Consider the following 25,670-nt stretch of genomic DNA (forward strand, 5'->3'; position numbering starts at 1 on the left):
CCTCCTGGCTTCCCCTCCTCCCTGGCAGAGCATGAGACTCAGAAAGTCCTTGGTCAGAGTAAACATTACTGAGCAACAACTAAAAACATCAGCGTTGTCCCCAGGCTGAAACTCAAAACCACAGCGCTGCACCAGGTACTAAGAAGGAGAAAAATGACTGCTACTGCTGAACCCAGGACATCACCTTTTCCCATATGTTTGTCAACATCCACCTTGTGACTCGCATACACCTGGAGTATTGGAAATGCTTTGTACCACTCACTGCAAACCTAAAAATATTACCTTAAGAGTGCTGAAGAATTTTAATATGTCCCCTTAACATGTCCCCAAGAGAAAATTTTTTTCCATTTTCATCACATCCCACAATCTGTATAATTTCTTGTTTAGTGTAACTGTAATGTCTGAGCAGACAAATACTGAATAGGTAGCTGTAACAAAGGTAGGTTATAGTGATAAAGAGACTGGAAATGGCAAGTTCTCATCTTCTGGGTTTTTAACTATGGAAATTTATGTGATGAAGTAAATATGTGGGCTGCTGTGTGTATTTAGTTAAAATCCCTAACTATTTTCTAACATATTTGTACAATGTACAGTCTCTTCAAAATTTATGCACAACTACTGCAACAAATCAGTGTATTTTTTGATTTTGTTGTATTTCTGCAGTAAATCTTAAGTTCAGAGCTAGTCCACCACCATTATGATGTGGTAATGCAATGCAAGGAAGGCAGTGGAATCATAATTTTAAATTACCCGTACCTTATCAAACTGGCAGAGAAAATAAACACATACTTAGACAACTCTGAGTAAACTCTCCTACTCACATACTCATTGAAAGTGCACTGACATAACAAAGAATCTAGCAAAGGAGATAGTAAAGTTTTGGGCCTGCTTTGTTATTTAAATAAGAATGTGAGTTTGAATACAGCAACCACAGGATCACGGAAGTACTTTAACCACCTATACACACGTGGACTAGTTTTGTTTCAGCACTAAGATGAATGGATCTAATTAGCTACAGGGAAACCAGGCAAACATCTTGAACGATGCCCCGAAGCCTCACAGCCACCTGTGCTGACACTGGCAGTAAAGCCTTCAGGTGCGAAAGTTAAGCCCTACATTAGCCCAGGTGGCTCTTTGACTGAGAAGACATGACTTCAGATGCTTTACACCTCTTAAAGAAAGGGGATCTATTCATGTCAGTCACCAATTCAGCAAGATGATCATTCGGTGTTTCTGCTCATGTGCTACGTAGCATGGAATCAAGTAATCACCACTCTCTGCTGTGCCTGGGAAATAAGTTTTTACTAAAGTGTCCTGATGAGAAATCTCACTGCACCTGGATGCACTAGTATAGGCAGCACATGGGGCAAAACGGAAAACAGCACAAAAGTGACATCCCCAATGAAAACCAGTCTATGAGTCAAAGGTGTGAATTAGGGTGTGTCTGTGGTTCTTTTTAGTTTGGATCAGGAGTGCGCTTTTGAAGCAGGTATTTCCAACACCCCCACTTACTGTGCTTTGGCTCTCTCTGTAGAGGTCTTGATATGCACAAACTAGATTCCTGTCAGATAAAACTAAACCAGAAGAAGTGTTCCAGAAGGATGCCCAGGACTCAACTGCTAGGAGGTATCTAGTCAGCTGGACAGGCCACCTGGAAGGCACACAGGACAGAAAACTTCTGCTCGTGGCTTGGATAGGCATACTCTTTGATGGGTAAAAACTGGATGGATGGCCTGGCCCAAAGAGTGGTTAAACCCAGCTGCAGCTGGTCACAAGGGGTGTTCCCCAGGGCTCAGTAGGGCCAGTTCTGTTTAATATCTTTAGCAGGGATTCAGAGGAGGTGATTGAGTGCACCCTCAGTAAATTTGTAGATGACACCATGCTGGCTGGAAGTGCTGAAAGACAGGAAGGCTCTGCAGAGGGATTTGGACAGGCTGGGTCAATGGGCTGTGGTCAGAGGTATGAGCTTTAACAAGGCAAAGCGTAAGGTCTGGAACTTGAACCACAACAATCCCATGCAACACTACAGGCTGGGGGAAGAGTGGCTGGAAAGCTGTTTGGCAGAAAAAGACCTGGGAATGTTGGTAATCAGCTGGCTGAACATGAACCAGCTTGTGCCCAGGCAACCAGGAAGGCCAGCAGCATCCTGACTTGTATCAGCACTAGCACGGCCAGCAGGGCCAGGCCAGATCATCTCCCTGTTCTGGGCACTGGTGAGGCCATACCTCGAATCCTGCATTCAGTTCTGGGCCCCTCACTACAAGAGAGACACTGAGGTGCTGGAGTGGGTCCAGAGAAGGGCAATGGCACTGGTGAAGGGTCTGAAGCACAAATCTGATGAGGAACGGCTGAGGGAACTGGGGGTGTTTAGTCTGGAGAACAGAAGGCTCAGGAGGAACCTTATCACTGTCTACAAGTACCTGAAAGTAGAATGTAGAGAGAGGAGCGTCAGTGTCTCCTCAGAAGTACCGAGTGACAGGACAAGACGAAAAGGCCTCAAGTTGTGCCAGGGAAGGTTTAGATTGGACATTTGAAAAAATTTCTTCATGGAAGAGGTTGTCAAGCCTTGGAACAGGCTGCCCAGGGAAGTGGTACAGTCACCATCCCTGGAAGTATTCAACAGACATGTAGACATAGCACTTAGTGACATAGTTTAATGGCTGGACTTGATTTCCAGGATCTTTTCCAAGCTAAATGATTCAATGATTTTATAACTGTTATATCTACTGCTTGGTAGTGGAGAGGCAGAGTCTCAACCTGAGAGGCTCAGCAGCAATGACAATGCATGTGTGGCAGTGCAGAGCTTATTCTTCCTCAGGCATATGAGCTCTGGGCTGGCTTTGCAACCAGCACCAAACTGCGTAGGTGCAATGCCATACACCCATGAACATAGGGCTGCTGAGCTTAACACTAAGTGTGTTTGCATAAGGCACTGTCAGCTTCCTGTTCAGTGTATCAGTATCTACTAAACATTTTTCTTTAATCTGCTGGCACTTGTAAACCACAAATTTCACTATGTGTCACAAGCTGTATATTTTCTAAGGGCTGTAGCACCATTTAGTTCTGAATGCAGCACATTATTCAAAGAGTACAGGCTGCAGGTCATTGTCAAAGGTAAAGTAATTCCATAGACTGGGATCCCTTCTCTCTGACTTCGTATGCAATGGGCTGGGAAGGACATTTGCGTTTGAATGAATTAATCTGGAGTAGCTCGTTGCTGTTCACAGCCGGGGCTGCCTATATGGGTGCCAGTCACCTCTACTGTTAACTTAAGGAAATGGAGTATTACAAGGGCCTTAGAGGGTCGCGTTTCTGCTCAGCACCTTTGTAACAGAGATGATCCACTTCCAAGATCCCCTGAACATCTACTGTTCCGGCTACCTCACCCGAAAGCCGGTCCTTCGAGGAACGCTCAAGTGCGGACAGCTGAAGCCCAAAGCACGGCTTCTTAGCCCATCACGGGTAACTCCCACTGCTGCTCGGCGAGGCTGTGCTCCAGGAGACCACACTTCCTCCCGTTCCCCGCAAGGAGCGGGCACCGCGACATCTACAACCACCGCAAACACAGCCGGGGCTCACCCTGGCAGCCCCACTACCCACCAAGCATAGAGCCCGGCCCGGAGGACAGAAGGGCCTGACGGCGGGCGCCTCCACCGCGCCCCGCCAGCGCCCACCTCAGCACATACAGCGTCCGCGCCCCGCGCTTCACCCGCCCTCTCCAGGGCCCGCAGCTCGGCTGGGCGGGTGACGGGTGCGAAACCCCCCCGCCACATGGCGCGGGAGGAGCCGCCCGGCGGCGGGCGCAGGCGCCGCAGCGCTCGCTCCAGCGCCATGGCCCGCGGGGCAGTGCCGGCGGTGCTTGGCGCTATCGCTTGTCTTTGCTTCCTGGCCCCGGCGGCCGAGAGCTTCAAGAAGAGGGGACCCAGCGTGACAGCCAAGGTGACTCTCGCCCGCGGCTGGGGCGGCTCCGCCGAGCGGAAAGTCGCCCCGGGCGCCGGCCTGAGGCGAGCCGGGATGGGTGGGTCGGTCGTGAGGGGGGGCCGCGGCGTCTGCTCAGCGGGCCCTCAGGGGTGGTCCGCGCCCGTTGTCGGCGGGTTCTGGAGGCTGCGGGCCGCCGCTCGCTCGCCCCGGTCCTGTAAACGTAACGCCGGTCTCTCTCCGGCTCGCTGTTTCCTGGGCCGGATGCCGGGCGGGAGGGAGGCCCCTGCGCGTGGGGTCCGGGAAGGGCTTGGACAAATGTCTTTGCTATCCAATTTTATAAGAGTTTTGATTTTGGAGTTTATTAACCGCTTGCTCCCTTTCTGTTGGCGCTGGCACACTTCAAACTCTGGGTTAGCGAAGCCTGCCTCTGCCTTACAGAAACCATAACTTCAAGAGTTAAACCTCACTACTGCGGGCTCTCCGCCGGCTGCGGACTTGGAGTTAGTGCATTTGATTCTTGTTTTTTTTTTTTTTTGAGGGTAAGTCTCACAAGCTGTGGCCTGCGAATCATCTTCTGGCAATATAGTGCAGTTTAACTGTGCATAAAGTACTTAGCTTTTTAAGACCTTCTGCGTGGGATTTCATTTTGTGCCCTTTCCTGATCTTTCTGCGGTGGGACATAGATAATTGGACCTGCTGATCTTCCTTGCGCAGGCCAGTCATAACTTTACTTAGCTCATCAAATCACTGCAGTTCTCTGTTCCAGCTTGCATAGTTTAATTTAATCTCTCTTCATATAAAAGGTGTTCCAGATCTTTGAGCATCTGTGCTGCCCTTTGTCTTCTTTAGATTGGTTTTATCATTCTGTGACAGAGAAGATAGAATTACATAAAGCACTCGGGCTGTGAACGCATAGTGCAGATGTATACGATACGTAATTATGCTCATCTCTTGTCCTTATCCATGTCTAACTATTACAAAAATTCAGTTTTCTTCTCTGATCTTCACAAGGCCAGAGCTACACTTTTTATCAAACTGCTCATGGTGACACCAGATGTCTTTTCTGAGTGGTAGCTGATTTAGGACCCCTTGTTGTGGCTGTGTAGTCCTCTTCCATCAGCAGTATTTGGATTTATCGCGAGTTTATTTGTCATTGTGTTACCTTGTCTGTAGGAATCAGGAAATCTTTGTTTCACAGTCAGTTTCTTCCTCCCAACCCCAGGTAATTGAGTACTCTTGGCCATTTTTTAATTTCATATACACCATCTTGTGCAAATTATACATGAATATGTTGATGAGAATCAGCCACTCTTAGTGGTGCACTCTTTTTTCATTTCAGTCTTGAAATACTGCTAATTGTAAATAACATTGTATGTCAATATTGGTAAGACTGAAAATGTATAATATTTATTTTCTTTAAGACTTCTTGGTGAAGAATCTGGCCAAATGCTTTTTGAGATTTGAGGGTGCATTGACCAGCTTACTAGTGCCTGTATGCTGACTTTCCTGAGAGCTTGACAAAATATGCTTAAGAGAACATGGCTTCTCTATGCAAAAACAATACCTACAGCTACCGAATATTTCTGTGTTTGATTTCCTTGCCAGAAATATGCACAGACATGTTCTGTGTTGCATTCTGTGGAAGCACAGAGCTTTCTGAAAATTACCAGGCAGGTAGCACAGGTATGTGGAGTGCTAGCCGGAAGCTAGGAACTCACTGCTGTTCACAGAATTAGCTGATGTTTTGGAAGTACTGGGTTTGTTGCTTAGGAGAGTAGCTTTGCCATGGGTGAAGCCTTCTGGTTGGGTTAGCTTTACAGTATGTGATGGACTTTACTCCATGTGGTCTGTGAAAGTGTTTAATGTTACTGCTATCTGGGGTCACTGTTTGGCAGCCTCAGTTGTGTTACTTACATATGGTTGTATATTTCAGGCAGTCCTTCTACTAGGAGAACATTTCCAGGTAAAATAAGGTTTGTTTATAGGTAGGCAGTACCCCTTACCTAGATAACCTTGGTGGCAAAATTCAGAGAGGTGTGTTTATGAAAACATTAAAAAGTTGGGTAAAGTGTGCTGCTAAAACTTTGGGAACCACACATCTGAGAATTTTATGTTATTTAGTGCCAAGGAAATTAATGAAGTGTATCAAAAGGAATTTTATTTTCTTTATAGAGCTTTTATAGAGTTAGCCAAAAAAGTTCAAGAGTCAAAACCACATGGAAGATCAAGAAATGGTAGAAATGTTTAGTAGGATAGCGTGAAAGAGGCATTCACATTGAAGAGACTGTGGTCATTTGTTATTGTTAGTGGACTAATTTCTTAGCGTTGCAGACAAGTAATACGTGGTTGAGCACCACAAGGAACAGCAAATACCACATCATAGGAATACACGTTGCTGTTTCCCAGAAGCTGTAATAGTCTTTATGTAACTTTCACAGAATCTCAAAATGTCTCTTTTCCTGACAGCTGTTTCTATTTTCAGTAATTTTTGGAACACTTTTACACGTTCAAGTACATATTCATATATTCTGAACTATACTCAAACACTTTGTAACTCATTTGCCTTTCTGAAGTTGCATTTACATTTAAGCTTTTAGGCAGTTAGCTGAGTAGTGTAGCCTGGTCCATCCTCCGTCAGGTTTGAATTCATATTTAGGAAAGCAACTCCCTGCTTGAGCTGTAGGATTTTCTTCCTACTGTTTGTCAATTTAATGGCATTTAGGCTTTAGCCTGTACTTAATCACATACATAGTAATGCTTAGAACAGTGAAGGTTATGAGTGGATAGCAAACTATCATTTGTGGGGATTGTCAGTACTATACTTCCTTGTTATTGTTCACCACACTGGAGTTCTTCCCTACTTTCACGATTTGTCTTTTCTGTGCAGCTTTATAGATAACGCATGTCAGGGAAAAGTCTTCTTGAACACTGCCTTCAGACGTGTGGTACAGCAGTCTCACTGAGCCATTAAAAGCAGTAAGAAACAAAAGAGTGAATTCACCAGTTCTCAAACATTTTTCTGCATAATCTGATTTTGATAGCTCTGGAAGTATTTTTCTCAAACAGCACACTCAGGAACTGAGAGTTACTATTAATATAGACCAGCCAGAAGCGGTTTCTTAATACCTTGTACTTTCAAAAGCTTGGCCTTATTGTTGTGCTCATGTTTGTATCACTTTTGTTCTACTCACAAAAATGTTCAGGTGTTCTTTGATGTGAAGATTGGAGACAAAGATATTGGCAGAATTGTAATTGGATTGTTTGGAAAAGTTGTCCCAAAAACCGTGGAGAACTTCATTACGCTGGCAACTGGAGAAGTACGTTTGCAGTTTTCTTCCACTTAAGTGTACTCTAGTTTGGATTGGGAAGTAAATATTTGTTTAATGCTGTTTCAGTTGTGAACTGTCAATCTTTATTCAGTGGAGCCTGTGCAAGAGTGCCATTCCCAAGGCTGTGCACTGGTGTGTGACTTCTCAGGTCCTTGGGGCTTGGTTCGCAAGATGTAATTATGAGATGCTGGATATTGCTACCTCAGACTGTACTTGCCGTGCTGATCTGGCATGTAGTGGTAGGATATCAGTCAGATAAAGACAGTGGCTTTGATAACCTGCTTTGTGGCAGAGCAGTCAGCTACATTCACCTGCATCTCAGTTTAATGTTCTTGCCAGTGTTTGTATCTGATGGTGAAATCTGGTCATTCACCCATATGTGTTTCCATGTGACTGTACAGTACTGGATGTTACATAAATTTAAATAATTATTTCATTTTCTTAGAGAGGATATGGATACAAAGGAAGCAAATTTCATCGTGTGATCAAAGACTTCATGATTCAAGGGGGAGACTTTACAGCTGGAGATGGATCAGGAGGTAACATGTTTACTATCTTCCAGGTTCCCTTTCCTTTGAATCCCTGCTGAAATGATGGGCAAAACCATGTAATTCCCTCAGTCTTTCAGCTCCTAAATAGAATAAATGAAAAAAAAAAAAAAAAAAGAAAAAAGTTTTAGACCATCTAGCACTTTTCCAGGCATCTTGGAACATGAGCTGCAATTGTTTGAATTATTTGATTTTAAGTATGTGTAGAGCTTCCTTTGTCTTCAGCTTTTGCAGACAGCTCTTTTATGTCTGTGACTTGTCCCCCATTCAAGAAGCATGGCTTTGTGTCGTGGATTGGAGCCATGCAACTGACTGAGCTGCTCCTGCAACACACTGTCTCCAAAAGATGGATGTCTCCACCCTTGCTCTGCCCTGGCTTTGGGACAATGCTCCTCCCCTGGGGCATGTATACATGAACCAATTCAGGTCATCCGGTGGAAAAGTAATGTGTGATGAAACAGTGCAGTTGTGTAGAGAGAAGGAAGGCAGGTAGGGAAGGAGGTCAGCCAGTTCTGTGGAAACTTCAGGAACATGCTGTGGGAGGGAATTTCAAAATGGGTAGCAAAATTAGAAAATGAGGGTCATGCCCTCTCCCCTTTTTTCCCCATACTAATTCTAAACCCATAAACTTACCAATGGTGTGAGTTCTGGCTGTGTCCATCACTCATGAGCCTCCAGAAGGGCAGTTTAGTCCACTATGGAGGGCAATCCTGTCTCTTTCATTGTGGCTTCTGATCACTTCCTTTACACATGCATGCTTCATGTGCTAGGATTTGAACTGCCTGCATACAGTGTTAGCAATTTCCCCACTGGGACAGAACGGAAAACACACATTCCTTTTCCTTGCAGTGAACAGTGGGGAAGGTTAAAATGGGCAAGACACAGTTAAAGGTAGGCAGTGTTTTTTGCCTACTAATACCATTTATAGGGACAGTAGCTGGTGGTGTTGGGAGCAGTGTGACCACTGTGCTAGGCACTGTACAAATAAAGAATGAGACAGACTGACTTCTCTTTTCAAAGTGATGGTGGTTTAAACATGACTCAAATGTTTTCTTTTCTGAGCTATCTTAGAAACATCAAAATCTGTATGTAATATGGATGGCACAAATTCACAACAAACCTTTTAGGCTAACCTCCATTTGGTCTTCATATATTTCTAGGCATGTCTAAAGTGTTTTCTCATTAGGAGGAAAGGTTGGGAAAGTAAAGATTAAAATTGTCACAAACCATGGCAACTTAATTTTTAGTGACCATAGATACATAATTTAAATTTGCTGAATTAGGGTGAAATACATTTGTTCAGTGGTATATGTAAGTAGGACCTTGGAAGGTACTCGGCTTCCTTGTTAAATTCAAAGGATAATGCATCATCAGCTTTAAATATTCTCTCCTTACATGCAATGTTTTAGCTTATCTTTTTCTTTACACCAGAATGCTTTTTAGTTGTGGAATCGCTGACAACGGAATGATGATGTTGCTGTGTTTACTCAAACAATGAATCTTCAAGTCCTGAACATATACTTTGTTTTTCCCATTTTTGAACAGAAAGGTTTTGGTTTGGATATTTTTTAAAGTTTGTTTCTGATTTTGTGTCACAGGAAGAAGCATCTATGGGGAAAAATTTCCAGATGAGAACTTCAAGCTTAAACACTATGGAATTGGATGGGTTAGCATGGCTAATTCTGGTCCAGACACCAATGGATCCCAGTTCTTCATCAGTGTGACAAAGCCTTCCTGGTTAGATGGAAAACATGTAGTGTTTGGCAAAGTCCTTGATGGAATGGTAAGCTAAAAGTGGTGGCAAGATTTGTCCAAGAAAATCTGGACAAATTCTGCCGTGTTTTATTTGCGTTAGTGTAATTTACACCACTGTGGTTTAAAACAGTTGAATGTTATCTAGTATGTACATGGTAGAAAACGATTGTGAAGAGCCTGAAGCTGGATGATTTAGAAGTACAAATGGTGACTGCAGAAAAGGAAACTTAAAATTATGCCTCTGGCTTTCACAGCTTTTGTTTAGGCCACTAACCACCAAAATCAACACTGACATCTTTGCAGATTACAAATGCAGAAGGTTCAGGATCCCCTGTCACTGATGCTGTTAACCAAGAAATAATTGTATTTCTACAAGCTAAAGTCTACTTCTGTATCATGTATTAGTTAAGGATGACACTTTCACTGTTAGGATTTTTAGAATCATGTGAATATAAAGTATACAGACAAGTATATTCAGATCTGTTTAAAAAAGAAAAAAAATCTAGCCCATTCCCCAATGTTCCCTCCATTCCCTCCAGCTCTGCACAGCTGCAAAACTGATCAAATGCCAAATAGAATTTAAATTGAAAAATGGTACTTCCAGCTGATTGTACTCATAGTAGTCTCGGTTTTCCTTTTGAGTCATTCTGTTTCATCTGTGTTTTGGAATGAATGGGGGAAACCTGAAGTGCTGCACTGACCAGTTCTTTGAGGGGTTTGAAAACCTCATCAGAACACTTGCCCCCACTTCCACATTCCTATTGAATTTGATTCTCATGAGCTGCAGTAGTAGCTGAAAATTTTTGAGAAGCAACTCAGACTAATTTTTAGTTCAGATTAATGCATCAGATTTCTTGAAGCCCAGTTGTGCTGTTACAATTAGAAAAACAAGTACTTCTCATCCTTTAGGATAATCTGGATTACACTTTTTGATCATAGGCTACAGACAGACCCTGAATGTGCTAGGGTTGGCCAGCTGAGAGGGTATTTTTAGTTGCCCCTTCATAATATTTTCATTGGGTTAAGAGTTTTTATGGAAGGGCAAACAACCTTCCTTCTGTAAGCTGTGTTTGGGTTGTAGAGTGGCATGACTGTTCATGTGGGGAAAAAAAAGGCATGTGAGAACTCAGCAGGGTAAAGGTCTTTAAAGTTGCTTAGTATGTAGTACTGCTTGGAACAGTTAGTTGTTCATGTGGTCCCAGTCTTAAGCTACTGGAGTTTCCTTGGATAAACTGAACTCTCTCCTCTTTTGTGTTAACAGTCTGTGGTACACTCGATAGAACTCCAGCAGACAGATGAACATGACCGGCCTCTTCAAGACTGTGTGATTGTGAACAGTGGCAAAATAGCTGTAAAAGAGCCATTTGTAGTTGAAGTAGGTGACTGGTGAGACAAACAGAATGGAAAGTAAAACTTTCCACTTTTCTTTTTAAGGCTTGTTTTTGACTGATCTCGACCATCTATTGAGTTTTCTTCTCAAAATACATCAGGCTGTATTTAGATAATACTTATTATTTGCCAGATACATAAAAAATACGAGCATTTCTGTAACAATTTTATGGAGCTGTCACTCCTTGAAGTTCATGACATACCTCACTAAATTGCAGAAAAAGTCTTTAATGAAAGATTTTAGATGTATTTTTATTTTTTCAAGGTCTGAAATACAGTAATTTTGTCATTTTTGGAAATTTTTGCAGTGTTTCCACCTTTTCAACTGAATATATTATTTTCTGTAACACTATCAGCATTTTTAAAATTGAAAAAAAAGGAAATAACATTGTTTGAATAAATAAACTTCGATTTCAAATAAATACTTAATGAAGAGCTTTTTCTATACCCTTTCCATCTGTGCTTCTGGCCTCTTTTATCACCTTATTTGATTCTGCGAAGTGTGCAGGAAATGAGGTGGTAAGATTAGAGCAGGGATGGTAAATTTCTCTACTCGTAGTATGTCGAAATCCCTGCTGTCTTCCTAAAAAGCAACAGTATTCACATGAAATCTTGTAATCAAGAAAGAGCAGCTCTGTCTACTGTTAAGTAGGATAATCAGTTAGAAACTGATTAAAACAGAAAGAGTCCTTGCTTTACAGCACAGTGAGTTTTGTAACTCCTAGCTAAAGTAGCTATAATAAATGCTGCTTTTTTGCAGCTTTGCTCTATGTCAGAGATGCAACTTCAGGTTCACTGTTTTTGTAATGCTTCTGAGTAACTCAAGTTGACAGCTTACCTGGTAGCTTTGAAACAAGGTCAGTATAAGGTAACCACTTAGAGACACCTGAGTTTGTTAGGTTCGTGAATGAGAGAGATGTGGATTTTTTTCTTGAGTTTCCAGTGTTTCAAAACTCAGGATACAAGAACTGATGCCAAGATCTGAAGAAAGATGCACCCACCTGCACAGTTTACAGTACACCACTTACCTTTGTGGTGATGGATTTCCTGAAGGGTGTCCTGATGCCCAGGTGAGGTATCCAGACTGTGGTGCAGGGGAGAGCATAAACTGGGACAGCACAGAGCTTGTAGGTACCTACTGGTGCCCCGTTGTAAGGTAACAGGAAAAGACTGTGGGCAGGCGTTTACCTCTGCCCCTTGTGACAGGTCACTTGCAGTTCAAGGGGGTGCTTCTGCTGGTTCACCATTTGCAGCCATGGGGCCTCTCTTGAGGGTAAATACTGACACTTTTTTTAGAGACATGAGAAAGGATTACTGTCCTCTTTAAACAAAGCTAGAGGAGGGTGGCTGAATGTGTCTAGTACTACACAGTCAGGCTTCCAATCTTAACCACTGTTCATTTTTATTTCTAGTGCTTCAAGTAAAATTCTCTGGGAAGCAGTGTTGGACAGTGAGAGAACCTCAGACTCCCTCAAATAGCTCAATTTCTGCAGGTAGCTGAAAGTTTTTCTGGCGGCTGATCTGCAGAACAATGTAGAGGGTTCTGCTGGCTGAGCAAGTGCTGCAGTCACAGGCCCACCTTTTCATCACCCCAGCCAGTTTCAAAACCCATGCGCTGCCAGGACCAGACTGGTGTTCCTGCCTAGCTTTGCCAGTATGGCTTTTCTGCAACACTTCCTTTCTCTGAGCCCAGTGACTTACTGCCTCTTAAATTATGCTGATTTTTTTTTCTTTTTTCCCCAAAACATGCACTTTTATAAGCCTACTATACTCACATAGCATGCTGCTGGGAGCCTTAAATGAGCAGACAGCCAGGCATTTTCTTGCGCTTCATATGGAGGTATCTGTGAGACCATCTCTGAGACAAGCTCAGAGAAATGTCTGAATAGAAATGCAGAGAAAACACACTGAAGCAGTACATTCATCTTTTAGTACTTTTATTTTGTAAAGTCCAGTAGCACACATACAAATTTCCAGTTAAATCTGAACAAATATATATATAATTATACATCTATCATTTTTAGTTTTATTAATTTACTACTTAATCATATTCTTGCTTTAGCTTACCCTAGAGCTGTGTGCTCTGTGACTTACAAAATGTTAAGATACGGATTAAGTTGATGTGAAGAGTAAACACACACAGATTAGATGTCATAACTGAATGGAGATGTGTAAATGCCATTGAAAATCCCCTGGTACATGAAGTCATTTCAGCTGAAATCTACAAAATTTCCTGAGAGCTAGCTATGTATTTCAAAACATGGAAGCAGTGTTTTCCAATAGGAACTCTCCATACAGCTGCACTGGCTCTTTTCCAACCTGATGCTAAGAAGCAGATTCAAAATAATTTAAGAGAAATTAACTAAATATTGAAAGTTGCTTTCAGTCTCTTCTTTTTTTTTTTTTTTTTTTTTTTTTTTTTGGTGCAATTTCTCACACAGTCTCTTAAGTGCCCAGCACTTTTAATCTATCCAGTGGCAGCAATGGGTAATATGCTGGGAAAAATCCTCTTGTAAAAATGCTTAGTGTAATTTATGATAGAAATTACAGAAATAATTAGTAAAGCTTTCAATTCTTTTCAAAGGTTAGTGTAATTCAGTGTAAGACTTTCAGGTTTTAGTGTTAAATAGTTAGAGCATGTCAACATATAAAGGTATAAATAATTTCAATACTGTTGCTTCCGTATCTTTTTTTTCTCTTTTAAAGCAGCAATTGTAGTGACACTGATTTTATTTAAAAAGATCAAATGCTTGAACGTAAACTGAGGTCGTGCCTTTTCCTTCTGAGCATAATTTTCACGTCTCAGATACTTATTCCTACTAATTCCATTACACATGACTCGGAGACTTGCTTCAGCGTCTTCTAGCCACGCATTACTTCTACCTCGGCAGTAAATGAGGATAAAATATTCCATGTAGAATGCCTTCTATAACTACGTTTGGAAAGTCATCTGAAAAGAAAAAAGAAAGAACTTTGCTTTCTTACCTATGCCAGCACAATATAAATGGTTTTGTGAGACTTAACTAGGTAAGGCCTCACATAATGTGGGTTACTGCATCACTCCACTGTTTATCTGTGCTGGGCATGTGCCATTAGTAATGCTGTTTCAGCATTAAAGCCACTTTAGTGTAGCACTGGGCATTGCATGAATGCGCTGCCAGATTTGTAGCTTATTGATTTAAAGGGATGTTCTAATACCTAATGCTGCTAGGCTCCAGCTCTTTATCTGAATCTTTTCTCACAAGGAAGATGGATTACACTGGCAATTCAATTTCTAACAAAATCTCAATATACTTGAAGAAATTCCAAGATCACTACTGGGAATACTTCAAAGCTGTTTTTCCATTGTGGTTTACAGAAATGTTTAGACTGAGAAGACTTGAGGATGCCTATACAGCCAGAGATGATTATATGAGGTAGGAAAATTTCAGCCTGTCTAATCAACATAAAACATCATGTGTTACAAAAAATCATCCTATTAATATCTGAAGTTAAAAAGACCCCACTATGTTCTTACCACAAATGTAGAGGCAATTGGCACTGAATTTTCATGTTAAATTTAGCATGAAGGAATTACCCAATAGAACACAGTTCCATACAGGGGAATGTAAGAATATACATTACTGATGTGAAACTATTTTTCAAACGCACCAACTCCTGTGTTTATAATGGAGGTTTCACTTAAATCAGTGGGCATTAAAAGTAAGATTTTCTGATCACCTCTTGTGATTGCTGCTACACTAGGAGATGGATTGGCCTAGAAGAACAGACTGTTTATAGAACCATAGAATCACAGACTGGGTACAGTTGGAAAGGACCTTAAGATCATGTAGTTCCAATGCTCCTGCCATGGGCAGGGACCCCTCACACTAGACCATGTCACCCAAGGCTCTGTCCAGCCTGGCCTTGAACACTGCCAGGGATGGGGCATTTATCACTTCTTTGGGCACCCTGTTCTGATACAGAACTTTCCACACTAATCAGATCTTTCCATTACTTATCAGCCTACAGGCTATTCAAAATAGGGAGATGTAACTTTTATAGATACTTGGTAAATCAGGTCACCAAATGTGGGTGGGATGTTGCCGCTTATTCTTTCATTAAAATATTTCTGGAGGTAAAAATACTGAGCAAAAAGTAGATTTGGACTTGGTAAGGAAAAAAAAAAAGTCTTTACTAGCCAAATGTTATCTCATTGGCATTAATAAGGTGATTCCAGTGTATTAAAGACGCTACAAACAGGTATTTTAGGAAGTTTTAACAAACTGCAACATCCACTGTGAACAATACATGAATAATTCTCCCAGCTTCTCAGTAAGTCATAATTATAAATTACTTGTTAATACTTTGAATCCAATAATGATTCCTTAAGTCCTGCAAGCTCAGCTATCCCCAGTCACCCTGGCAGAATAACCCTATGCTGTTGTCATTAATGTTATTAAAAATACACTTGTAAGGGCAATCTGATGCTTTTCTTCTAAATTAAATGCTGCAGTTCCAGAAACCAGTTTTTACTGGTTGTTCTGTAACATACAGAATATATAGGAAAATGAGTATTGATTTAAAAAATTACACAACTTTACAGTATCAAATTTACTGTGAGGCTTTGCTGCTTAAAAAAATTCAAGTATATTAATTTCAGTTGATTGTATAAATACACTGAAGGACAGTCTTGCAAATCTGGGATACTGACACGGCTTAAAGAATCACAGAATCACAGAATCCCAAGGGTTGGAAGGGACCTCAAAAGATCATCTAGTCCAACCCCCCCGCAAGAGCAGCGTAACCTACAGTACATCACACAGGAACTTGTCCAGGCGGGCCTTGAATATCTCCAGTGTAGGAGACTCCACAACCCCCCTGGGCAACCTGTTCCAGTGCTCTGTCACTCTTACAGTAAAGAAGTTCTTCCTGATGTTAACGTGGAACTTCCTATGCTCCAGTTTACACCCATTGCCCCTTGTCCTATCACTGGATATCACTGAAAAAAGCCTAGCTCCATCATCCTGACACCTACCCTTTACATATTTGTAAACATTGATGAGGTCACCCCTCAGTCTCCTCTTCTCCAAGCTAAAGAGACCCAGCTCCCTCAGCCTCTCCTCATAAGGGAGAACAGAATCCCAAGGGTTGGAATGGACCTCAAAAGATCACCTAGTCCAACCCCCCAAAATCATCAGAGCAGTTTTTGAACAAGTGACAATAAATCTGAGATTCCATTTTTTAGCTTCTGAGGCATCATTTTCAATTCGCAGCATTTTAGATTTTTAATTAATTTTTCTTCAAAATAGTACACGTTGGGGTTTTTTCCCCACCCCTAAAAATGGAGTGGCCATCTTACACAAAAGGTGATGTGCTCATGCACTCAGAAACATCATGAAAAAGTGAGTGTGAAAAATCAGTGAGGGTTGTAACTGTGAGTCTTATTTTTGCAAAGTATTTTTGCAGTTCAAAAAGACTTAAGTTGAGTCACTAGAATAATAGGAAGATGATAGTTTATGAAGACAAGTAACAGTGCAATGAAGGGGGGAAAAGGTGTTCTCCAAGTATTATCTTGCAGAAACAACTGTTTATTTCATAAAAAACCCCAAAACCCACAAGTACACAATCTCCTTTTTTATGGGAAGATGTTAACACAGGCCTTCCTGTATCCAGGGAGGAATAACTCCTGAACACTTCTGAGCCAAACAACTCTCGCAGATCACCTTCAAAGAGTACACAAAATGAATACTCATTTAGACGCTTTTGGTCACAATCTGAACAACCTTGGCTGTTTTTTCACAAATGAATCAGAGTCTATCAAAATAAGAACTGATCTGAGCGAGACAATTTTAGAAAGCTTATCTATAGTTTCTCTGTGCTGCAAACTGAAAATGAAAGAAGAATTAAAGGCAGTGTGTAAAAGCTGTAAAAACTTTTGTTTCTTTCCAACTAGACTGAACTAGTAGGGCCTCTAGACTTAAGACTTGGTTTTCTTCCCTTTTTAAACTACAACTCACATTCTAATTTGTGTTTTAATTCAAGTTAAAGAGTAACTTGCAAATGAATTTGATGTTTTAGGATCTTGAAATACAAAGAATATTCATGTGCCACATGAAATCTAAATACTGTGTGTCAAGGCCAGAAAATGACTTGGCAAAAGCCATAGAAGTCTTTTGTTTCAGATGTCATTAATGAGGCCTACTTAATATTTAAAGATGGCATGCATTAGAAGAGGCTTTTATCTTAATCCAAGTAATGCACTGCTTAAAGGAGTAGTTACAAAATTCATTATGAAGTTCCTAATGATTTCAAGAAAAGGAAGCTCAGCCTTAGTTGTATATTAGGGAAGGAAGACCATCACAGAACTGCAAAATCCTGAATAGAAGTCTTACAGCAAAACCTTACATGGTGGCTGAAAACATTAAGTGCTGTCTTCATTTCAGAGTAACTGGCTATGAAATCCATTTTCTCTCTCATGAATGATATAGAATTAAATTATGTTCATAATTTACACATTGCTCTCGAGGAATCCAAGTTTGCAATTAAGAGGAGCATTAAACAGTAAGATTAAAACATGCAATTGTGATCCACTCTCAATACCAGTATAGGTAGCATCTGGACCAACATTTAGACAGGTATTTCTGCAAGTGCTTCTGCACTGTGTTGTCACATGGGTCAGGAGTGATCTTGTAAAGTGACAATCTCACCATGACCAGCCTGTGCTGGTGTACTGGTTTTCTGATGTGTGCTCCAGCCTCAGATGTGCATTCAGTCCAGGTGACCAGACCAGTCCTAAGTCAAGTCTAAATGACTGAAAACTAAACCACCTTTTAATGTGTCTTCTGATGTGGACCTTGGTCACACAAGATCTCTGCACTGTTTCATTCTAGAACTACAAGTTCAGTAAGACTCTATAGGGTCAATTACCATTGGGCCACACTACTAGCTAGAGTGGGCATTGACAGTCAGAGAGACTATTTAAACCTCTCCAAATATGTGAACCTGGTCCCTATGGTTTTGAAAAATAGCCTGAAAAAAACAACAGAATCACAGAATGACTGCAACTGGAAGAGACCTCCGGAGGTGATCTGCTCCAACCTCCTGCTCAAGTATGGACACCCAGAGCCAGTTGCCAAGGACCATTTCCAGAGAGCTCTTCAGGATCTCTAAGGATGGAAACTCCACCTCCTCTCTGGTCACCTGTTCCAGGGCTCAGTCACCCTCACAATGAGAGTGTTTGCCACTGGGCACCACTGAAAAGAGCCTGGCTTTGTCTTTTTACACCCTTCCTTCAGGCATTTATATACATCTTGAGAAGATGTGAATGAAGTACACTTCACTGGCTAAGAAACTTCAAGCAAACAGTGTTCTTTCCTAAATTTACTCTTAAAAATTTTATGATGTTCAAGGCAGCTAAAGAAGCTCCCTTTTCATTTCAGTACAGTATTTTCTAAAATCAAACAAAATGCTATATGAAACAAATAATCTTACTTTGCAGCTCTGGGAGAAAATTCTCCCTTGAAAGTGTAATTACATTTTTAATACAAGATTTAGTAGAAGTATCAGTTCAAACAAGTAAAATGATAAAACCACTAGGAACACAACTATTAAAAATTATTTTTTTTGTTTTACCTGCACACATTTAATTTAAGACAGAGGGTAAGTTCTCTGAATTAATAATGCAAAGAACTTTTTATTAAACAAAAAAAAGAAAAAAGGGTTTATGAAAAGCTCTTTCAAACACTTTTTTGAACCACATATTAAGAGATTAAGGTTAACGCAAATGTCCTGTGAAATACATCAAACTATACATTCGTCTTCTCCCTCCCCACTCCCTCAAAAGAGCACTAGAGGTTATAAAATATAAGAAATAGTAATAATCCAAATGGAAATACAAACATGCTCACAGGAGATAGACTGGTGTTTAGGGAAAAAGCACTTATAAAGGACTGTGCTTCTAAGTTCAAATCCTTCAGGCAAAACAGCCCAAAGGGTCAACAAGAAGAAAAGAAAGGCAATGTTCTTTTTCTTTTGACCTGAATTCTCAGTAGATTTGTCTGAGAGAAGAACTGGGGGAGAAAATTCCACCCTTTTATAAATCGCCCACCCCACTTAGTGTTTTAATGTTTTCTTACACAAGAACTATTGTTTTATTGGCAGGTTATTAGATTTTGGACCAGTGTCATCTGACAAGGCTGGTATTAATAATAATGTGGTTTATGCAGTGCAGGGTCAGAGCAGTAAAGCACTGTTAACAGATGACAGGTTTGATTACCGTTGGCTTTAGGCAAGACATATGGATCCCTTAGGAACAGCAGCACAGGCTGGTGGGACAGTTTGCTGGAAAGGTCAAGAACAGAGATGTCAGTATCAAGGGACAGCAAACAGAATATTGTACAAACTAGCTTTGATAAAGTGAGGTGGCTGAGCCATGCAGTAGCAGTGGCCAGTGTGCTGCACATCAGTGCTGCCCAGAAAGAGCAGGCTTCATCTCCTGTGAGCAAAGCTCACTGCTCCTCAGCTGCACAGCAGAATTGCCGATGTGAAGCTGAGGTGAAGGGGCTGTGCCCAGAAGGGGCAGCTGGCAGCTGGCTTTGAGACCTCCCTGGTACCTGATGTAATGCAAGCTGCAGGATCACCTACAACCACAGCTCTTGGTAGCCCTTCACAGGGCTGTTTCCCATCCTGGCCACAGTACAGACATCCCCCACCAGCCCTCTTCCCTCTGCTCTGTACATGCACGTGCCAAGTAGTTCAACCAGGTACATACAAAGACCTGTCAAAACGCATAGTGGAGAACCCAAACCTCTGTTTCCTTCTGGCAAATCTTCTTGCTATCTAAAATATACTTTAATGGGTAAAAACATTCCCAGAAATTATTTTAGACCTAGCAGTACTCTATTAGGGGTTTGCAAGGAATTTCTCAATATAAGGATGCTCAATTCACACTACAAATGGATGGATCTACCACAGCTGATGAAACTAGCCATGATTATAAACACATCTAATTTTAATGCTATACTACTGCCATTTTAGTCAACTGCACTGGACAAATACAGCAAAAACCAGTAATTTCAAGTAGTTTATTAATCTGCTGTCCTAGAAAGAGTGGGCATCAAGCTTACCTTGATTCTTCAGATTCTGTTTCATCAAAAGAGCTGCAAGTGAAGTGAGAGGAAACTTTGGTTAAACAAAATTACACTAACAAAAACCCCCAAACAAATCCTTTAAGAACCATCAAAGGGAGGAATATTTTAATAGTCAGTAGTTGCATAATGTCATGCGAAGGAATAAATATGGAGATCATATCTTTTTACAATAACCTCTACTTGGAAATGACAGCATCCATTTTACTGAAATAGATTCACAAGCACATCTCTTTGTCTATGAAGCACTGGGGTACAGTCCCACTGAAGGTATTGCCTGAGGTTATTCACTGCAAGTGAAAGCACAAGTCTGTAAGCTTCTGAGTCCCTCTGGAGACTGCCCTGGGCCAGATGCTTCCCAGTGTACAGAGGGCCTCAAAATTACCTCCATTTTTTTCATTGCCTCCTCTCCACTGCAGATCCACAGAGCTTCCCCTGAAGTGGGAAAGAGCCACGTAGCTTTCTGGGGAGCAAGTTCTGGTGATGCTGCTGGACTATCAACTATGTCAGCCTGCATAGCAAAAGAAATTACTTTCCCTACAAAGCTTACAGCTGCAGATGGTAACAGAGCTTCCAGTTACACTGTTTAGGGTATTTCTGTAGTCATTACATCGATCAGAAAAAGATTCCCTTCTCCCACCCTGATCAAGAACCCTTCCCAATGGAAAGGCAGTGGGGCCATTTGGGTTGATGCCTTCAGAAAGGTGAAAGACCCCACTTTCAAACACACAGAGGGAGATCATAAAAGGATCATAAAATGAACTTCTATTTTGTGCAGTTACTATGACCATTAGACACATGCAAAGGCTTTCTGTGCAACTTTAGTGAGTGTTTATGAGTATTGTACATTTCAGTAGATACTTCAAGATCTATGAGAAAATCATGTTTTTCCTCATCTAAACTCTCCTTTCCTTTCGAAGAATATTACATGAAACCTCACTTGTGTCTTTGAACAGTCTGGATTTATTTTACCACCTTTTGGGGATATATAAACATTCTCAACATGAACATTATGCCCATTTATTTTACAGTGTTAGAGTTGGCAGCAAGACCATTTTAAGTCAATGGAATTGCATCAGCACTGAGTGAATATGGGCCTTTTGGCCTCCATGTATTTTTCAGTAAATGAGAGCTTACCCACAGCTTTCTGCTTTTGGCAAGCTAGGTACATGGCGAACATTCAGGAAATCAAGAAATATTTTAGGGAGCTCTTCATTTTCTAAAATGACTGTCTGTAAAAAAAATAAAGAAGAAAGGCACAATAGAAACCCAAGATTTTTTAGTATCTTAATTATCACACACTTTTATTCAAGCTACCAAAACATTTCCCATTTGCAACACTTTTCAATTCTTACACCTATTTTGGAGCACTTCATTTCAGTAGGAAAACCACAGTTCTTAATGAATCACATATAAATACATTCAGCTCATGCTACTACATTGTTTTTCACCTGCCATCACTGGTGCCAAGCTAGATGTCTCTCAAGCAGAGAAGTCTGATTCTGGAACTAAGTTACTGGCACACTCATTTGTGAATAAAATCCTGTTTATTTAAAGCATAAATCAGCTATAACACAGTGCTTTTATGTTCACCTCACAGGAGACTCCCGTCTGCCACACCAGTGGAAAACTGAAGTCTCCGCTTGGTGCAATTTTATTAATACATGCCTTGGTAAATGCTAACAAGGGAAAGAAACTGTTTGCTTAGCTTGACAGATGAGCTTACAACATACTCCTATCTGCACTGTGACTCCTAATGGCAGAGCTCTGACCAAATGCTGCTGGCTAGACGTGACATATTCTTCCAGAGCAGTGACATGAAGACTGGACTCCATTCTCCTTTGTTTTCCATTCATGAGATGATTTACAATTTTCAGTAAATTAATTCCAAGTATACTTAAAAATAGGTAGCAAATAAATGAGATTCTTAAGTGCATGTTTATCATGAAACAATGACTCTTAAAGAAAATAGATCTCTGACAGTTTCAAAGAAGCAGACCAAAAATAATCATTGATCTTTTCATTTTCATGGAGCAAACAGAATAGTTCATAAATTCAGCCAATGTCTCACCTGAAAGATTAAGCCCTTATTTATTTACTGTTCATACTGCCATATATTCTGATAATACATATACTTCACATGCAAACGAAAGCCACAAGCTCTTTCCTAAAAAGCCTTCCTTCCTTCATAAAGTCCTGATCCAGAAAGGATGTATGCATGGAAGAAACTTCACTAGATTTATAAATCAAACAACTTGTACAAGTAAAGCTGTCCACATCCATCCTGATCATTTCCACACCCTATGTTAGAAGAAACAAACCTAGAGAAGAAACGAGACTGGCAATGGGAAGAAACCTTACTCTGGTTACATTCAGGAGGTAACTTATTCCTACGTGTATATTCTTTTACATTATAATTATCACTGGGGAGACACAACAGGATGTAGAGAATAACAAGATTACAAAAAAAAAATTAGGTTGGAAGACACATTTAGAAGTTCCTCTAGATTTTACAGTAGGTTTTATAGGAAATGGTTTGGTTATTTGTGTAATGAAAACCCAGTTAGTGTTAAAATTCAATAAGACATGCATAGACTTAGAGAGAAACACATTTGAAAACAAAGATATTTGAGAATTGCTTCTTTTTTTTTATGTTACATTTGCAAATCTGAATTTAGAATCTACAGTTCTTCAACAGCTACAGATGTCACTAACAAATCTGAAAAAAACCCAAACCAAGAGGAAGAAGGCAGCTTTTGAACTCTCCTGTTCTAGATTTCAGTGGATGTAACAAACAGGGAGGTCTGAAATGTTGGCAAGTGTGAAGCCTTTCAATTCACCTCTGTATGAAGATGCTGCATTAAAAAATGCCACTTCATTTGCATTCTGAAAAGTCAGCACTCTGCTGCTGCAGAATTTATCCTGTTCTGCATTCAGGTTATGCACAGAAGGAGGGGTGTAGGTGGGTGCATACTCAGAAGGTGTGTGAATTGCATAACAATGCATGTTGTTTGCTCAAATAAATAATAATTATATGCAATGAAGAACTGCAAAAAGTTATATAAAGATGTTTAAGGGCATACAATGCTTACATGCAACCTCATACACCTACTGACAGCTTCTTGCAAAAGTTGAACTGCCTGCTGAGGCTGCTCAACAGAACAGACTGTCAGGGAAGACAAGGATACATGACTGTATAAAAGGAAAACTCTCAACAGCTCTTATTTGTTTCTACTTCCACTCACTCCAGATTAATATCTTATTCTGTTTCTCTTTTTTTTTATATGACATGCATCAAGTCAACCCAAGCGCTAACCCTGCCCTGACCAAATGTATTTCAGAAAAATATGTAAGGAAATAGCATCTGGTTTAGTGTGCTAATCCATATAGTTTGTTAACTGTCAATAACTCTGCTTTGGTGATCAATAAACTTGAAAATGTAGAATTTGCAGAGAAGCAAAGGCAATTTGCACTGTACTCTATCTTGGATGTTGCCTCTGTTGACTGGGAATTCTGTCATTTCCAGAACTTTATGAAGGCTGGAATTACTGCACTGAACAAATGAGGATTTTTCAACGGATGTAATGTGACATGCATTTTAAGCAATTAAAAAATAAACTGGACATACAAGTTAATTATACTGATAAGGGGGAAATTATCTTCCAGCTTAACTTCATTTGCTTTGGTATAAAAAAGGGCCAGTGTATAATCCATCCTCTTAATATACATGGTAGAAATCAAAGGAAAAGAGAAAAAAAGCTTGGGAACAACAACAACAAAACCTCAGCCCTACTGGATCAGGTGTATCTGTGTAGCTGCATTTCCTATATCTTCTGGTGGCCCGAAGTGGATGTCCAGAGAAAAACATAAGCATGATCAACTTCCTATTTAAGTTGTTCAAAAAAATACTCTTAAATCAGAAATAAATTTTAACATAATTGGCTTTATTTAAGTGGGGAAACCCACAACAGAACTGATTTTTAATGTCTAACTGAAAACTTGTGACATATGTATTTTGCAAACTTGATGATCTTTTAATAACAGCTGATTAGAAAAGGTACGAGAAGGTAAAGTCTCTACACTACTGTCAATAATTTATGATGTGATACGCTCAACTGTAGCCTTTGTTCAAATGTATATATGTCACTGGCTTGTATATATGACTATTACCTGTTTGCTTTGCAATCTGAAACTTAGATATTTTCAAAGAAAGTCTCACAATTAGCTTGTTTGTTATGTGAATTTCCAATTAAGCTGAACTGTATCAAGACCATAGCAGTGAGTTTCAATTATGGGCCCCAGAGGGCTAAGTAGACTAACTTAAGAAAAAAAACCAAAACCAGCATGTGTATTTCCTTCCCAAAATTAATAAAAACCTACAAAACTAAAACACCTAACACAACCTCTGGCAAGTGATTGGGAAGTGACTCCAGAAAAACATTTTTCAAACTCATTGATTTCAGCTAAACTAAGAGTATAGATGCCATATATTCTTAGAAAATCTTAACGGGTTTTTATCTGTTACTGTCACACTTTAATGAACTACTCCACGTTTCAGGTAGAAAAACAAAACAACACACACAAGGGAAAGCCTGGCATTTAATCAGCAGAAATGTCTTTTTCATCAAAAAGGTGCAATTATTATGTAACACAAATCGCAAAAATCCCATTTTTTCTACCTTATCAGTTTTATAAAATCATGTTTCCTAAGGATTTAATTGATTAGTTGCACATGTTCTTACAGTGACATCTGAAATACTTAATTGTTGGTTATCTTTTCTCCTACAGCAAGTAAAATATAGCCACAAAATTGCAAAGGGACTTGTTCTGCCTTAACCTTACCTAGATGCCATCATGCAGTGGAAAACAGTGCTAAAATATCACAGGATAATGCTCTTCAACAAGGGAGACATATAAACAGCATAATGATTTCCCACGAGTTTCCTTTTTAGAAAATTGTCTCTAAAGACAGGGTAAATGGTGACATATCTTCACAGAGGACACTGCAAATCGAACACTGGCATTTTAGTTAGGTCCAAACCTACTCATCAGCCAATTATAAGAGTAACTGAACATCCTGCTGAAAACCTGAACAAGACTACTTTGCTAACCTTAGGAGATCATGCCACAGGAATGCATAGTTTTCAGGTATTTATTATTTTTTAAATTATTATTATTAATAATTATTATTAGTAGTGGTGGTGGTGATTTTAATGGAAAAAGATTTAAAAATCAATTTCTTACCATCACCTATCATACTTTCTCAAGGTTACTGGAACAGTTGTTGGAGAGCAAAAAATGTGAGAGGGGAGCTGAGTTACAAGGTTTTTACGAGTCCTTACAGACTTTTCCATTCAATCAGGTTTAGTCTGAAATGCTGTACTGTTTGGATGAAAAAGTTCATGACAGTTTTTCCTCTCTTCACAGGGAGAGATGCTTCACAATACCTAATTCAGTGGTGCAGCTAAAATGGGGGAGAAGAAAATCAATACATTCCAGCTACAGTAAGTAGGCTGGAGTGTCAGTCTCCACTGGGACCAAAACCCACATCTTTTAGAACGCTTTACAGTCTATATTCCACTAACCTGCTTTTCGTGAAG

At 40.3% G+C, this 25,670-nt stretch overlaps 2 protein-coding genes across 4 annotated transcripts in view; one reads left to right on the top strand and one right to left on the bottom strand.

The window, feature by feature from the left end:
• Positions 1–3,749: 3,749 nt before the first annotated feature.
• On the top strand, positions 3,750–11,396 carry PPIC (peptidylprolyl isomerase C). The gene is made up of 5 exons (XM_065664062.1): positions 3,750–3,939; positions 7,125–7,238; positions 7,696–7,789; positions 9,397–9,581; positions 10,815–11,396. The coding sequence occupies exons 1-5, from the start codon at positions 3,772–3,774 to the stop codon at positions 10,941–10,943; spliced, it is 690 nt and encodes a 229-aa protein (XP_065520134.1). The 5' UTR covers positions 3,750–3,771; the 3' UTR covers positions 10,944–11,396.
• Positions 11,397–12,862: 1,466 nt separating this feature from the next.
• SNX24 (sorting nexin 24) overlaps positions 12,863–25,670 on the bottom strand; it is a 93,314-nt gene continuing 80,506 nt past the window's right edge. For all 3 annotated transcript variants that reach the window (XM_065664063.1, XM_065664064.1, XM_065664065.1), the window contains 4 exons: positions 21,208–21,302; positions 20,050–20,082; positions 19,200–19,264; positions 12,863–13,892 (listed from right to left, as the gene is read on the bottom strand). In XM_065664063.1, the coding sequence (XP_065520135.1) occupies positions 13,822–13,892; positions 19,200–19,264; positions 20,050–20,082; positions 21,208–21,302 (264 nt within the window). In that variant the 3' untranslated portion in view covers positions 12,863–13,821. The remainder of the gene's footprint in view (positions 13,893–19,199; positions 19,265–20,049; positions 20,083–21,207; positions 21,303–25,670) is intronic.

The sequence above is a fragment of the Lathamus discolor genome, chromosome Z, assembly GCF_037157495.1.
Source record: "Lathamus discolor isolate bLatDis1 chromosome Z, bLatDis1.hap1, whole genome shotgun sequence".
NCBI lineage: Eukaryota > Metazoa > Chordata > Aves > Psittaciformes > Psittacidae > Lathamus > Lathamus discolor.

Coding starts and splice junctions, on each gene's coding strand:
- PPIC (XM_065664062.1), top strand. CDS start 3,772: ATGGCGCGGGAGGAGCCGCCCGGCGGCGGGCGCAGGCGCCGCAGCGCT. Junction 3,940..7,124: donor GACCCAGCGTGACAGCCAAG/GTGACTCTCGCC, acceptor AAAAATGTTCAG/GTGTTCTTTGATGTGAAGAT. Junction 7,790..9,396: donor AGCTGGAGATGGATCAGGAG/GTAACATGTTTA, acceptor TTTGTGTCACAG/GAAGAAGCATCTATGGGGAA.